At 41.5% G+C, this 15000-nt stretch overlaps 1 protein-coding gene across 1 annotated transcript in view; it reads right to left on the reverse strand.

The window, feature by feature from the left end:
- The window catches only part of LOC132978386 (receptor-type tyrosine-protein phosphatase N2-like), a 203926-nt gene that overhangs the window by 16853 nt on the left and 172073 nt on the right, over positions 1-15000 (reverse strand). The window contains exons 17-19 of the mRNA XM_061043562.1: positions 13055-13132; positions 9749-9868; positions 8481-8647 (exon numbers count right to left, since the gene is read on the reverse strand). Coding sequence (XP_060899545.1) covers positions 8481-8647; positions 9749-9868; positions 13055-13132 — 365 coding nt within the window. The remainder of the gene's footprint in view (positions 1-8480; positions 8648-9748; positions 9869-13054; positions 13133-15000) is intronic.

Genomic DNA, 15000 nt, shown 5'->3' on the forward strand with positions numbered 1-15000 from the left:
GACAGTTTTAGTCTGTAATAAATGTTATTCTGTCGGTGCTAATGGTTCCCAAATCTTTACTTTTGTTAAGAATAAACACGTTGAGATTTGAAACCCTAAGACAGTACTTCATTTTCTCTAAAAGAAGACAAACATGATTCAGTCCCAGTGGCTTCATAACATCCCTGAAGTGGAAATATTTAACAACTACCATTTTGAAATCCAACTGTTAAAGGAAGAAGGTTAGACTTTTTGATCCAGTAGATGTCGCCCCCTTGAGCACCAGCATGGAACCAAAACAAACTTCTGTTAGGCCACACCTCCTCCATACTCCAGAGACACGCCTCCAACCCTCCTCCACTCACATTCACATGAAGGAGTTAAAACATGAAACGTACCATAATTAAGCACCAAGCAGCGGACATTGTGTTGTCCTTTGCTCGAGCTGCAATCACCTGTGTCCTGCATTGTTGTGTTAGCATGCTAATGTTAGCACGCCTTAGTTAGCTCGTAGCTTCAAATTTCATGCTAATTGACACAGAATGACTGTGATCTAAAGACACTTAAATAATCAGTGAGTATGTTCTTCTTCTTCTCTCTAGTTCTTGACTAAAACAGCTTTTATACACAAGGGGAGGAGCCGGCCGTCCCGTCCATGTAAACACGGCTCTGACAACAACACAGCCAGCGGGACTCGAGCTTCTCCCTCATTGTAGACAGTCATGACTCAGTTAAAGAGGAAATACTTGATTTCTGATATATTAATGTGTCAAATATTGCACATTCTTCCTTGAATGCATCATCTGCATATACATCATTATAACAGATGTCAAAATAAAGGCAGAGATACTGACTTCCTGTTGCAAGCTGCAGAAACATCTGTAACATCTGAATTTTGCACAGGAGCAACTTTCTACCAAATAGTATCGTAAGAAGAACAAATAAGAGCTTTCCTCCTGGGTGCTTGTGTGTAATTCAAAATGGAATATTGTTGTTGACAGGCCTTTAAAGAACAGAAACCCTTAGCACGCTCGTCACAAACACGGGGAAACGTTTTCTTTTTGAGGATTAACACCGTCTTTCTGCTTTAGAACAACATTTGACAACAGAGCAGATATTAACGCTCACTTCTGTCGCTGCTTTCATACATAAGAAAGCTAAGAGCTATAGTTCAAGGTACTTGTTTGAAACTGTGGTTAAAAAGAAATGCACACCTTGTTCATCAGAATTCTGAGCAGCTGGTTTTAAAAAAACATCCAGCTTCTATCAGAGCGAGAAGCAGAGAGGCGTGACTTTGATCCCAGCAGGAGATCATCTCTGATTCCATCTCATGGTGAGAACTCCAAATAACAATATTCAGCAGGAGCAGATTATGTAAAGACACAGTGTGTGGGACACTGTGTGTGTTTGTGTTTGTTACCCATAATGCATCACTCAGTGGAGGAGAGACATTTTTAGAGGTGCAGTGTTGAAGCTTAACTTTCCACTGGACGTTTTCATTTATATCTAGTGTTCATTTCCAGACTCTCTGGTTCTTTAAACTTACAAAAACATCCCCACAGTAAACAACCTTTCCATTATTTTAAAGTCAAAGAGTTGCATAGCTTGTTGAAGCTCTGGGAACTTAAAAATAACAACTCCACATTGAAGGTTTTTGGGCTTTGTTTGCATCATATTGTTCAGGATTTTAAAAAAAAGAAACAATAGATTTGGTGAAATGTTAAGCTAAAACTTAGATAAAAGGCCATTTTTAGGTCCATTTCTATGAAAAACTGCAAATGTCATCATCCAAGGAAGACCAGGACATGTGAAGGGCTGCCCCTAACAAAGCTTGTAAGATGATCTTGGATATTCACCCTTATAGAAATACATTTGGAGATATTCTTTCTTTCATATCATCAATAAATATTTACACTGAGATGTGGATTTTGGGACATTTTAACTTATTGCAAAACAGTTTTCGCATACAAATAACAAACAAAGTCCAGATCCAGATCCAGAAGAAGTTCTATAATCCTAAACCAAAATTAAGAGGAATATGAAGTGTTGGAAGAGGTTTGCACTAAATCAAATGAAGGATGCATAATAATAAAAAAAACCTCACAGAATATGCTGAACTAAGCTGATCATGTTGAACTTGATTTCATGTATAAAAAAAATCACAAATGTGAGTAAGAGAACCCCCGAATCATATCCTCTCTGACTCTCTAAGATATTCATTTTTTCAGGAATATGTGAAAACAAAAAAATACAACCTTTACGGTAGATTGATAAAAATGTGCATTTTCATTGGCAGCTTCGAAAGGTTTTCCTTCGACTAAGAGATGAATGCACGAAACCAAACCCCCCCCCTCACCACTCCCATTTCCATTTCCATCCGCCATCCCACCAAAATTGAAAAGTCAGAGCTCACTGCAGACATTTATGAGTGATGTTACCATGGAAACAGCCGGCAGAGAGAGAGAGAGAGAGAGAGAGAGAGAGAGAGAGAGAGAGAGAGAGAGAGTCACCAACAGGCGGGGAAAGAGGGGAGTGGGAGGATGGGGCAAGTAGAGCTTTGATGGGGTGTTGGATACGAAGGAAACGCCCCGTAAGAGAGAGAGAGAGAGAGAGAGAGAGAGGGAGAGAGAGAGAGAGGGAGAGAGAGAGAGTGAGGGAGAGAGAGGCGGAGAGGATAATGACAAAGAGAATAGAGAGAATAAGAGAGAGATACAAAGTAGAAAAAGCCCGTTGTATAACCGTCATACTCTCTAATGCCCAGCAGGGGTCCCTCTACTATTCAATGCAAGTCAATGGAGAGGGTCCATAAAATTGACTTATATACACATGTATATTGTACATTAAAATACAGATTATTATCTTCGCTTATCTAGCAGATTTTGCTGATTGTGTCATGACGTCGAAACACGTCTGACCACGCCCATCTGACGTCCGGCGCCGTTCATTTCTGAGCCAGAAAGCAGCCAGGAAGTCAATGAGAAAATGACCCTTCTTCTACTGGACTTATTACTTTGGAGTCTAGTAAATATTAGTCTTTTCTTATTGTGTTTATTGTTTATATTTAATGTTGTATCTGTACATAAGAGAGCACAGTTCACTGAAGTTAAATTCCTTGTGTGTGTGTGTAAGCATACCTGGCCAATAAATCTGATTCTGATTCTGAAATAAATGTTTTCCTCATGTCTTCATGGTCTCAATATCTAGTTTTAGGATCTTCTTCAACACAGCAGGATGCTCATTTAGTAAATTAAGGTTCTTTTTAAGATGAAGTAAAGAATAAAGCTGCAAAGTTTTATCCCACGGAGACTTCAAATCATCTTAGCTCTTGGTAGCGAACTCAAACACCCTCTGATGAAACATCTGTTGGAACACTTGCTCAAAGCAGTCTCTAAATTAATATGACGGTTAGGAATGCAACAGATGCTACTTACTTACCAAGCTAACATCACTTAGCACTTGTTAACTCCGCAATCGTCAACAGCTGTACCCTCTCGTCCAAATATGGTCATAAAGGAATCGAGATGGAGCACCAAAAAAATTATAAAGTTGATGCTTCATCCGGTGGTTTACCACAAACAAATGAGTGACCTCACGGTAACTACATGCACGTTTTTACAGAGATAGATACTTCTTTATTTGACATGGACATCGCTATTACATTTCAAGAACGAGCTGCATTGTTTGAGTGTTCAATGTACAGTTTATAGTCTGCTCTCACACTTCATAGTCCAGCTCAATCAACGCAGAATCATCTAGACTTTGTGCATCGTGCAAGCTGCAATCTGCAACAGGAAACAATTATCTCGACCTCTGATGCACAAACAGTTGGATTGGAAAATGTATTATTGAAATCTTGCATTCGAGGTGTAACACAGTCCCTTAATCTCCATTTTCACCTCCAATGTTCAACTTATATTTGTTTCTGTCCTTCATCAGACCGATCACATTATGAATGTGTTTGTGAGCAATGAAATGCAACACACCAACCTCATCACTTAATCTAACAACACGGCCATCATACAGGCTGGGCATATACGGTATAATACTGTAGGCACTACTATTTGTGAAAATGAGATTCCAATCTGTATCAGCTGTACATGTAGGAAGCAAAGACAATGTGTTCAAGTTGATGCTTTTCCTCAGAGCAGATTGGGATTGATTTTTGGAAATAGGGCATGGAAGTTGCTGCATGTTGGTGCATGTCCAGACGTCATATTGAAGACAATGTGTGCAGGTTTTTTGCAGCCAGAGAGAAGCCACTTCAGTGATATCCAAAGCTACAGATACTGACATAATATACCAGTTTGCGTTCTCAGGACCTCTTTATTTCTCTCCGTCCGAAACGCTAGAACAGACTTTGGGAAAAGGGCTTTTGGGTATTCTGCACCCTCAGCCTGGAATCTGTTGCAGAATGACTTAAAACTAAAGGAGCTGGTGTCCTTAAATATTTTTAGATCTAAAATGAAAGATTCTGGAAGCAGATTCCATAGGATGCTGATGTTTTTAGCTCGACTGTCTCCCAGATTTGACTCATAGATGGTTCTATTTTAATCCAAAATGTTGTGTTTTGTAAATTGTACTTTGTCTCCGACTGTAACTTTGTGTTTTTGCTGCTGCCAGACTCGGCCAGGTCTCCCTTGAAAAAAAAGAGGTTTTAAATCTCAATGGGGCCAACCTGGTTAAATAAACAAAAATTAAATAATCCATATTTTGTGATTGCAGAGTCGTCCAACGAAATAAACACGACACATGAAAACATCAGTATCGAATGATCTGATATTCCGACATTTGAAATGAGTGATCACAGGGAAGGTTAGCAGAGACAGAAAGCCGCTCTCTGGAACTGATACATGTAAGACAAGTGTTTTTTGTTTTTTTAGATGTTCCCCCTCTGCGTCTGCTTCTGAATTATTCTTAATAAAAGTAACAAAGTCACTTACTGGTTTACCTTTTCTCAGTATGTATTCTCTGAGAAGGAGTCAGAAATCCCAAAGAGAAACATACTGAGAGACATAATAGAAGAAGGAGGATCAGACCGATCAAGGATTTGGGGGGAGGGAGGGAGACAAAAGCGACCAAGAGAGGAAGGGAGGCGTGGTGAGAGAGGTCGGGGGGGGGGAAGTCAAGCAAACCATGAGCAAGCAAAAAAGGCGTGAGGTCATCTCAGGTCACCGGGCACAGCGAGGAGAGAGATGAAGGAGAGGAGAAGAAAGGGAGAAGAAGAAGAGGTGTGGGAAAAAAACTTAGGAGCGCAAAGGAGAGGAAAGGGTCGAGGGGGTAGGGGTCCATGAGGGCCCCTTTGGTTGCAGAGTTACAGTCTCCAATGATCACTTTTGTGACTATGCAACTGGGCTCATATTACTAGCTGCAACATCACAAAAATGACACTGGCAACCGCTAGTTAGCTGGTAAACACAGGTGGGGGGAAATGACAAGAGGATTTGTAAGCAGTGCTTCGGCTCGGTCGGTCAGTCAGCTGTGAGTGTGGTTAGAAAAAAAAAAAAAAAAACATGCCGGGCGAGAGCATAAAAGAAGGAAGAGATCAGCCGACTTCCTTAAAAAACCATCGAAAAAAAAAAGTTGCAGTGGCAGGCCGTTACTGTGAAAGCACCGCGTCGTTAGTAATAAAAGTGAAAAATATCCCTCTGAGCTTTCTTCATTGTGCTGTGACCCTGCCGCCCCCGTGAGTAAAGGCAATATTTCCAAACTGATGGTGGGTGGTGACGCCCACCAGACCTTTTCATAATAGCTGTGACCACAAACTCTCACTCTTCATATCGCAACCTAATTGATGTGCACCAGCAGCACGGCAACTCCAGACCTATATATATAGAAAAAAACGAGTTGGGGGGTCTATCGCTCCAAAGAATCCACAGTGAATCAGAGGGAAAGGGGGCCGGGGGGGGGGAGGCTCCCACCTTAATAGGCAATACAGTATATCAGTTTTAAAAGAAGGTCGAAGGTGGGGTGAAGAGAGGGGAGCGAACATAAAGGATCGCTCCTGCAGAGTTCGCTCAATGCATCCTGAATTACGCCGTTATCGACTGGAAAAAAACGCCCAGGATGTTTGAGGATATAAAGATATTTCTCTGCCCGAGTCTCAGGGTCACAAGAGTCTGAATGCAGGAAAAGCGAGAGGTCTGAGGTTATTACTCTTTGATAAAGCCTCCTGTACGGTACTCACATCAACGAGTATCACTCATCGATTCTACTCCGCAGTCTTACCAGTGTCTCATTTTGCTTTACCACTAAAACGATAGAAGACTCAAAAATAACTCCACCTTTTTAAACTTTAAGATGCATTTCAGGACTTCTGCAAGGTTAGGGTTATACTTTTCTACGTTTGGTTCTCTTATTTAAGGGATGCACCAATCCAATCTTGCTTTTAGATGTCAAACTGACACAGACTGAATCAGCTGGATTAAGTTTCTGTGTCAGAGATCTGAGATCTTTGGATCCTGAATGACTCCGACTTCCTTCAAGGTTGGATGGTCATCTCTAACAGAAAAGACGTGATATGCACTGGCATCTTTTTATTTATAAAGCTCTCACAGAAAAATGACCCTCATACCTGACAGAACTTATCCATCTCTCGACTGGGCGTTACCACACACGTTCCTCAAGACGTTTACTGTTAAATGTTCCTCGAGTCAGATCGGAACTGGCAAAATCAGCTTTTTCTTATTCTGCACCGGACTCTTGGAACAACATGCAGCATCTTCTTGAGGGAAATTAACTTTTACCATTTTTAGAAACCTGATTTTAAGCCTCCCAACCTCTGTTTGTAACTGTTTTACATAAGTGTGTTTATTTATTGCAGTTTTGTACTCGCTTAATTATCTTTTACACATTTTAGCCTTTTTTAGACTGATTTTAGCAGTCTTGTATTTATCTGTCTCCTGTTTTTCTTTTTGATTTAATGTCTGTTTTCTAATTATTTCTGTAATGATTCGATGTCATTGTAAATGAGGGTTGCCCCTCAATGATCTTTCGAGTATAAATAAAGGTTGAATTGAAATTCAGGGAGCCAAAGTGTCCCCTACCTGGAGGTATTTCAAACTGGCTATGCCAACAAATTATTCAGCTGCTTGCGATATCTTCAGGGCCGATAATTAAAGGGGTAGCGGTAGAAGTGCAAAATGTTACACACTCTACTTTTCACCGTCTTTTAAGGTTACATTTTGTTCCCATTTGATGCAGTTTGTATTGGTTTACATTGGAGGCTTAAAGGTGGAGTCATAGCGATGTTCGTTGCAGCTTTTACATCCAAACTGGGCTCCTCCTCCTCCTCGGCCACGCCCACTGCAGGACTAAACATGTACGTTTGCTGCTTTACCTAGACTGCAACATACCTGAGAATATTACATTTGCTGTAATGGAAAAGTTGATAATTTAGCACGCTAGCACAAGCTAACTGCTGGTGCCTGTCCAAGAGAAAGCAGGCCAAGTCAACCAACCCCTCGTTGGCTGGAGTCAAGCCGTACAGTATGATGCCTTAAAAATAAAATGATAGTTCCTGAATCGCAAATACTTAAACCCTGGTATGGGAACAGAATCGGTTGATACGATTTCAACATGTGACATCCTACTGATTTATCAGACTGGTTTTTCACAGTGTTCAGAGAACATTTCATGAGATGATCAGAAGAAACCAAAGGACTGGTAAGGGGCTTTGGAAACCACCACCAGAGTCATTGGGTTTCTGAATGTGACATTATTATTATGATATAGAGAAACAGGTATGAGACCAGTGAGCCCCTCTACCAAGCTTCAAAGTAGGATATTTAAAAAAAAAAAACACGTAGCTTCAAAGATTTTCCACACAGTCCTCGTGTCTATCTCATGTTTTCTTTTGTCCATTTACAAGTGAACTTCTTCTTCATGAATAAACGCTGGTTTGGTTAAAGGAAAGCAAAGACAACGTGAGGTAACCAGCTCCTTTGATGAACACACTTTGGTGACTTTTTTCCTCCCCTTGAACACATCACACACAAAGTGTTCTTCTTGAGTTTCTCTTTGGAGAAGAGTCCTGCTATCAAAGTGTTTTTTTTTCTCTCCAAAAGGCCTCTTTCAAAAGGACTTCCAAAAGTTTCCTCGAGGCTTTCTAAAAACCTCACTGCTTTCCCTATCAACAATAGCAGGCTTCAGTACTTTGTGTACTTCAAATGAAAGGGAGTTCCACCAAAGTCTTCAAATAAAAGTTGTTGTTTTTTTTACCTGACTGGTACAGAAAAATGGGTTGAAAGCAGCCCTGTGTGGGTGCAGGAGTCAAATCTACAGTGTAGAGAACTCAGTCACATAGCAAATGGAAGTACGGCCGGCTTTGTTTGAGAACTATGGTAAGCAGATTTCCCTGTGGGACGCCTCTGAGGGATCACAGTCTCTTAAACATACAGTAATCACTCTAATCCATCTCTGTGATTTTTTTTAATGTAACTGCATGAAAACCACAATGGCTTACCTGACTTTAAACAAGCGTTTCTTTGAAAGGAGTTCCCTACCTGCGGAAGTCGAGGAGCGTCCGGCTGGTCTCGGGGACGTTCTGGTTGAGCCAGGTCAGGAAGTGGAACTGAGTGACAGTTCGCGTCTCGTTGGTTTGCATGTTCTTCAGGTAAAAGCTGCGAACCAGGAAGTCGTCGCACCAGATGTGTTCAGACACCAGGTTAACCTGCAAGGACACAAATGTACAATACATGTACACAGTGTGCAGAGGCCAGGTACTATCTTATAGGCACCAAGAGCGACTATTATCTCTCTACAGGATCTCAATAGGATGTCGATGTTTTTGGCTCGACTGCTTGAACTACTGACTCCCAGATTTAACTCATAGATTGTTCTCTTTGAATGAAAATTTTAGTGTTGTTGTAAATGTTACTCGTTGTGTCTCTGACTGTTACTGACTGTGCTGCTGACTGTCTTGGCCAGGTCTCCCTTGGAAACGAGGTTCTTGGTTAAATAACAAAAAATGATAATAACATCTAGGGTTTTGTTCATGCAGCTATGATAAGGTAGTCTTACTTTTAGGCTTTGGGCTTTATAAAGTCAAGTTTGTAACATAAAGTTCTTGAAAGTTAAGAGAAAAAATTGACTCAAAAATGTGACTACAATTGTCCAATTCTTACAAATCATTGGATAACATCAGTCCGGTCAATGAAAGCCAAATAGAACCAGAAATGCCACGAAGCTCTTAAGAAGAAGAGGGAACAAAAACCATGATTCTAGCTTAACATCTTCATGTATGCTAACATGAAGAGACATGGCTAAAGGTGTGTATAGGGCTAGCCCATGAAATCTGATTAGCCTACCCAAGGTTACCGCCTCAAAATCTCAAATTATGATTTGCTACTTTCAGTCGTAAATAAATCATTTGCATACTTTGCTCATTGCATAAAAATTTGAAAGCAAAAACTTGTGCACACTCTCTGACTTGCAATGGACTTACTGGCCGAGAAATGTATTTTTATAAGTTAGCAGAGTTCAAGAGTTTGCATGACATTTCCTAAGTAGTTAAAATTGTGACTTTTGAAAAATGTCTGTTTGAGTCCCAAAAGAAGTCAGCTAAAAAGATGTATAAGTTGCCAAATTATGCTAGGAGTACATCATTATTGGGGATAGACAGGGAAAAAATTTAAATCAATTTGTGTGTGGACCACCCCAGTCCCCCAAAAAACTGGACACGCCCCTGCTCATATGAGTCACAGGCAGATGACATAAAGTCGCAGCTTTCATCTTCCCGATCTATTCGTTGTGCTAAGGCTAGGTCATTTACCTCGTAGATGTGATACAGGTTGGATCCCTCGTCGGGCCAGTAGTGGTAACACTGCTTCACTCCGCTTTCCACTAGAGGTGTCAGCATGACGATGACCACGCAGCCGTTCTCCCAAACCATCTGCAAACACATGACACACACTCTCATTATACTGGAGGATACATGAGTTATACACCATAAAACAGGAGGAGCACAGTCAAACTGACTCTCCTGCTTTGAGAGTCTCTCCGTTTGAAACTAAGCTGGTGTTTCATTTTTAAAGTTTTTATACTTTTTAATCAAACCAAATGGCCCGCTTGAGCATAACACAGGGGTACACTACAAAGATTTACGTCAAAAGAAAATAATTAGCAGCGTTCAATAATAGGACATGTTCACTGGTCAGATTGTGAAGACAGTGAATCTGCCTGCATGAAAATTAGTCTTTGTTGACTTTGTTCATTTCATACAGGAAGTTAATTAAGACTATGTACTCTTATTTAAAAGCTCTAGTATGCAACAGTCTGAATATCAAATATACCCTTTGTTAATAAATTGTGCAGAAAAGACTTCTGAAAAAGAGAGTGAAGTTCAACTTCCTCTGGATTTGTTGTTCTCAGCTCTGTGTGACGAAGGTGACCCCGCCCACTCGGGGACGCTGTGTCTACAGGCAAGAGTCCAACTGAAGGAGACTTTCCAAACTGAAGAAAATATTTTCTTTGGTCTAAAATAAAAAAAATATATAACGACTGAATGATCTATAGATGCATATCATCGCTTGAAATTGATCGTAAAATCTTGTTTTCAGATTTTTATCAACCCTTGTTTGCTGCTTTGTGACTCACAGACTCTTGCTGGTGAAACAGGATGGGAGGGGGGGAGCTGAGGGATGAAGGAGGTGTGTCCAAAAAGAGCACTTGTTTTGGTCTAAAAAATCTGCTCTGAAAGTCGCACAGTAAGCCTTTAAGAAGGAGTAACCACACAACATTTGTATAATCGTGCAGATGTGCAAGAACAGAACATTTATTGTTTTAATATGACGCTTTTTGATGTTCTTTAAAAAGGTTCAGAGCTGATTATAATGTTAAGTACTGAGTCTTTTAAAGGGTTAGAGTCCCCATCTTGACGTTTTGGAACTGCATATCTGTCAACACAACAAATAATCTTCTAGAAGGAAGACTGACATGTGTCATGATTTATTCAAACGTTTGGGTATGTGTCAGTAAATACTTTCATTTTGTGTCTTTATGGAAGGGCAGATGTTTCTGTTTGTGGTGAAAATCGAATCTTAGGTCTGAAAACCCAAACCCTGTAAGACGTCATGTTTTTGTGTTTCCAACTTCAGCAGCAAACTCAGAAGAAGTCATGAAGAGTAATTGCTGCCGAGGCGTTTCCCCCTCCCCCAGCTGGGTCGTTGTACAGTGGGACCCAGCACGCGCTCGTATTTTTCTCCTGCTGGCAGTCATATTCTCACAGCCGGAGGGGAGTGCCGACTCTGGAGATCCATTCGACTCCCGATCAGAGGTAACAGTCAGCCGTTAATGGAAGCCATAAAGCAATACCGCTCCCACATCATCACGCCTGCTACATAATCAAGATGGCTGCACCTGCCGTTCAGTCAGCGCGCCGCCACACCTTCCCGGAGATTTCACTGTCATTAATTGCGGCGGTTTTTTTTTCTTTTTTGTGAATTACCGCACGTCTCCCCTCGGCTCCCGCTGCTTCTCTGATTGGTCTCGCGGATCTCGGGATGTGACGGTGCACTTTTTTTTGAAGAATGGTGTTTAATTTGCCGTAGCTGACAGAGAGAGAGAGAACTCTGCGGGATGCTGGGAGCACGAGGTTTGTTAGGTCTTCTTCACTTAAATGTATCTCTTATTTATCCTGGATACAGAAGCGGTTTACTGCACCCCGCGCTCTTTGTTTGAGAGTCCGGCTTCTCAACATCATAAAAAGTCCATGTGTTAAAGTTTGAACGTCCGACATTATGGGCCCTCAGTAATTTCCTTCAGCAGAATCCTGATGGGGAAGTCGTTGTGTAATGTGATGTACGAGGTGTAATAACCTCAGCAGCTCCTGACCAAAGAGCGTGCAAAGACACACTGATCACACACAACTTAATCACCCTGAGGAGAATCAATGATGGGTAGTAGATCTGGCATGAGTTTATTAGGATGAAAACCTCAAAATGACCCCTGAGTCAGGATCACATCTGGGTTGATTTTTTGTGATAACTTTTTTTGGCCTCATATTTTTTTGTCCTACTGACCGATATTAAATCATGGACATCGGAAATGTGTCTGCAGGAGCTGGACAACGAACCTGAGCTTCCGGTTTAGGGACAACCGACTCCACCACTGAGCCACAGCCAACTTAAACAAGTTCTCTTTTTTTTTTTTTAAATTTAGATTAATCCCTCAATTTGAATAGCAAATTGTGATTAATCGCATGTTTGAAATTCCATGATTTTGCATTTCAAAACAGTTTTTTGTTAGGCTTTTATTTTGAAAAATGTTACTGTCTGAAGCTAAGGGTACTTTTTTGTTTGCCTGTTTGGGCACAAACCTGCTTTTATTTTGAAAATTAAAAAAAGGAACATCAAAGCTTACAACATCAACCACGCCAAACCTTCTGGATAAAAAAGTAGAAGAAGAAAACGACTTAAGATAACGGTAAAAAAAGGTGAATGTTTGATGTCACAAGGCGGGGGTTACTTTTGATTTGTTGACTGAGCTGTTAGAGAGTTTTTTTTGTCAGATGTCTCTGTCTTCAGCCTTCATGGTAACCAGCTTCTCGGGGGAAACAGCAGGGACAGACCATGTTTGACAAGGGGACCCTTTCCTTCACACACACACACACACACACACACACACACACACACACACACACACACGACCCTCGTACACACACCTTTTTCCCATTGTTCCCCTCGACACACACTTACACACAAAGACTGACCGGAATAATTTATCGATCTCCTGCTCTCAGAATTCAAACCCAATCTAACAGCTGGGACAGCGGGAAAAGTGTTGGTCGCCCGCTGCATTGTGTGTGTGTGTGTGTGTGTGTGTGTGTGTGTGTGTGTGTGTGCTGGGCAGCGAGCATGATAGTGAAGGAGAGATTAATAACGACACTCGTAGAACAAGCTGCTCTCCCGTGTGGCTCTCTGCACTAATAAAAATCGGCTAACTCTTGTTTCAGAGAGGTGAGAACATATTGATTTTTTGTCCACCGGTGTGTGTGCTTTGTGGGGACGTCTGTGTGTGTGTGTGTGTGTGTGTGTGTGTGTGTGTGTGTGTGTGTGTGTGTGTGTGTGTGTTTTCTTACCTGCCAGAAATCAGCCACGGTGGAGGGCAGAGGGCCTTGAGTGGCGATGTAGGCGGGGTTCCTGGGATCGTGGTCCATCTGAGGCGAGAGAGAGAGAGAAAGAAGACAAATTAAAGGTTGAAGTTCATCTTTCTCACACACATTTAAAATATTTAACCCTTTGCTTATTTTGTTCTCGGATGACAAATAGGACCTCTCTTTCTTTTCCATAATTCGAGTACAACAGTACAACACATACCCAAGAACATTCAGTCAGTGTGAGATAGGAGTGGACAAACTGGCTCATGAGAATACACTACGTAGTGTCCGTTTGCTTCCAGATCTAAAAACCACACAGCCAATGTGAGCGGGGAGGAGGAGGGGGGATGGGCGACTCCACTGCTGCCAAAAGAAGTCTGATGGTATAGACGTCTCTACCTATGAAGCTCCTTCTCAGGCGGTTTATAAAGGTTATTGGCTCAATCTCTAGGTCTCAGTTTCCTTCAATTCGGCATTTATAATTAAAGTTTCTATTTTGAGTAGAATAGAAGATGAAGCAGAGTACGCTTTGGATCACTCCTTTAAGTATCTTAAACCTTGTAAATGAACAGTTGAATTAATGAAAGGGGAAAACACCTGCTGCAGCCATAAGACAGTTCAGAGAGTTACAAATTCAAAGCTGGACGTCCTCCTCTGCAGAACTTTAGTGATGAGGTTTAAAATCTCCTCTGTGACACTTTAAAGGCGCAGAATGTAGATCCCACCACCAGGGGGCGCTCAATCAAAACAAGTACTCAACAACAAAATATATAACTTAAGTTTAGATTTTTTTTTTTTTTTTACATATTGTACCTTTAATCAAAAATTCTCAGCTGTCTGAACTTTTTCATTTGCAAGTAAGAAGCCTTGTTTTTTAATTCTTTGCAAGATTTGTGAAAATAATCGAGTATCTCCTTCGGGAGAGTCGGCTGAGTGTTGAGTTTTATAAAAATCTAAAACGAGAGAATTGAGAGAGCAGGGAAGCAATCGTAGCTCTGTAAATAAAAGAACTCCAATGATTTCATCTCTGAGAGGTGAAGCCGGGTTAATTCACTTTCAACCTTTCATCCCCAGACACAGACTGAATTTTTCCGCTCCTCAGTTTGTTACGTCATTAAAACGCTTCGTGGCCGCCGGCTGGAGCGGACATCGTCCAATAAAAAAGAAGAGGAGGGACGAGCTGACGGATCGTTACATCCCCCTTCCCCCCCTGAAGAAAGCCTGACCAGGCAACGATGTGGTTATTAAGATTTATTAAACATCAGTGAAATCCATGAAATTCTTCATCCTCAGATTCTGCCTCAAAGATATCAAGGAGCTTTTTTTGGCGCTGGTTTCTGTCCCACTTGGCAGCTGTTAGGTAGCACGGTTTAACCTGGGTACCAGAATCCTCCAGGAGATCTTCATATATTTAAGGGACTACATTTTTTTGGCACCACCTGGTAGGGGCCTTTCCAACGTCGGGCGATTTCGACTGAAAAAACACTTCCTGACCGCTAGAACTCCTGTCTCCCTCTCTTAAAGAAAAATCATCTTGCATCTTAAATATGTGTTAAATGGCTGCTATATACCATCTGTTCCTGCTCTTATAGTCACAGCTGGCAGCTTCGTCTCGGTGGAGGAGGTGAGAGTTTTCAGTATCTAGACTTCCTTCCCTTACTTTCAGGGAAATTACAGCAGGGTGGCGTAGGCGTCGAGAGCAAAAGAAAAAGAGACGACTGTGAAGCCGAAGTTGCGAGGAAGTGAGTGACACCCCCCTGCCTATTACCATGCAAATTGTACGGTAAATGTAATAATTGGCCTCGACCAATTTAGCATGGAAGCAATTACAGAGGCAAGGCAGATAATTTGGGGGGGGGGGGGGGGGGGGTTTTCTTTGAACAAAAATTGTCTTTAATGGTCCTTTGTTCCCCCCCCCCCCCCCCCCC

This window comes from Labrus mixtus, chromosome 8, assembly GCF_963584025.1.
Source record: "Labrus mixtus chromosome 8, fLabMix1.1, whole genome shotgun sequence".
In the NCBI taxonomy this organism is placed as follows: domain Eukaryota; kingdom Metazoa; phylum Chordata; class Actinopteri; order Labriformes; family Labridae; genus Labrus; species Labrus mixtus.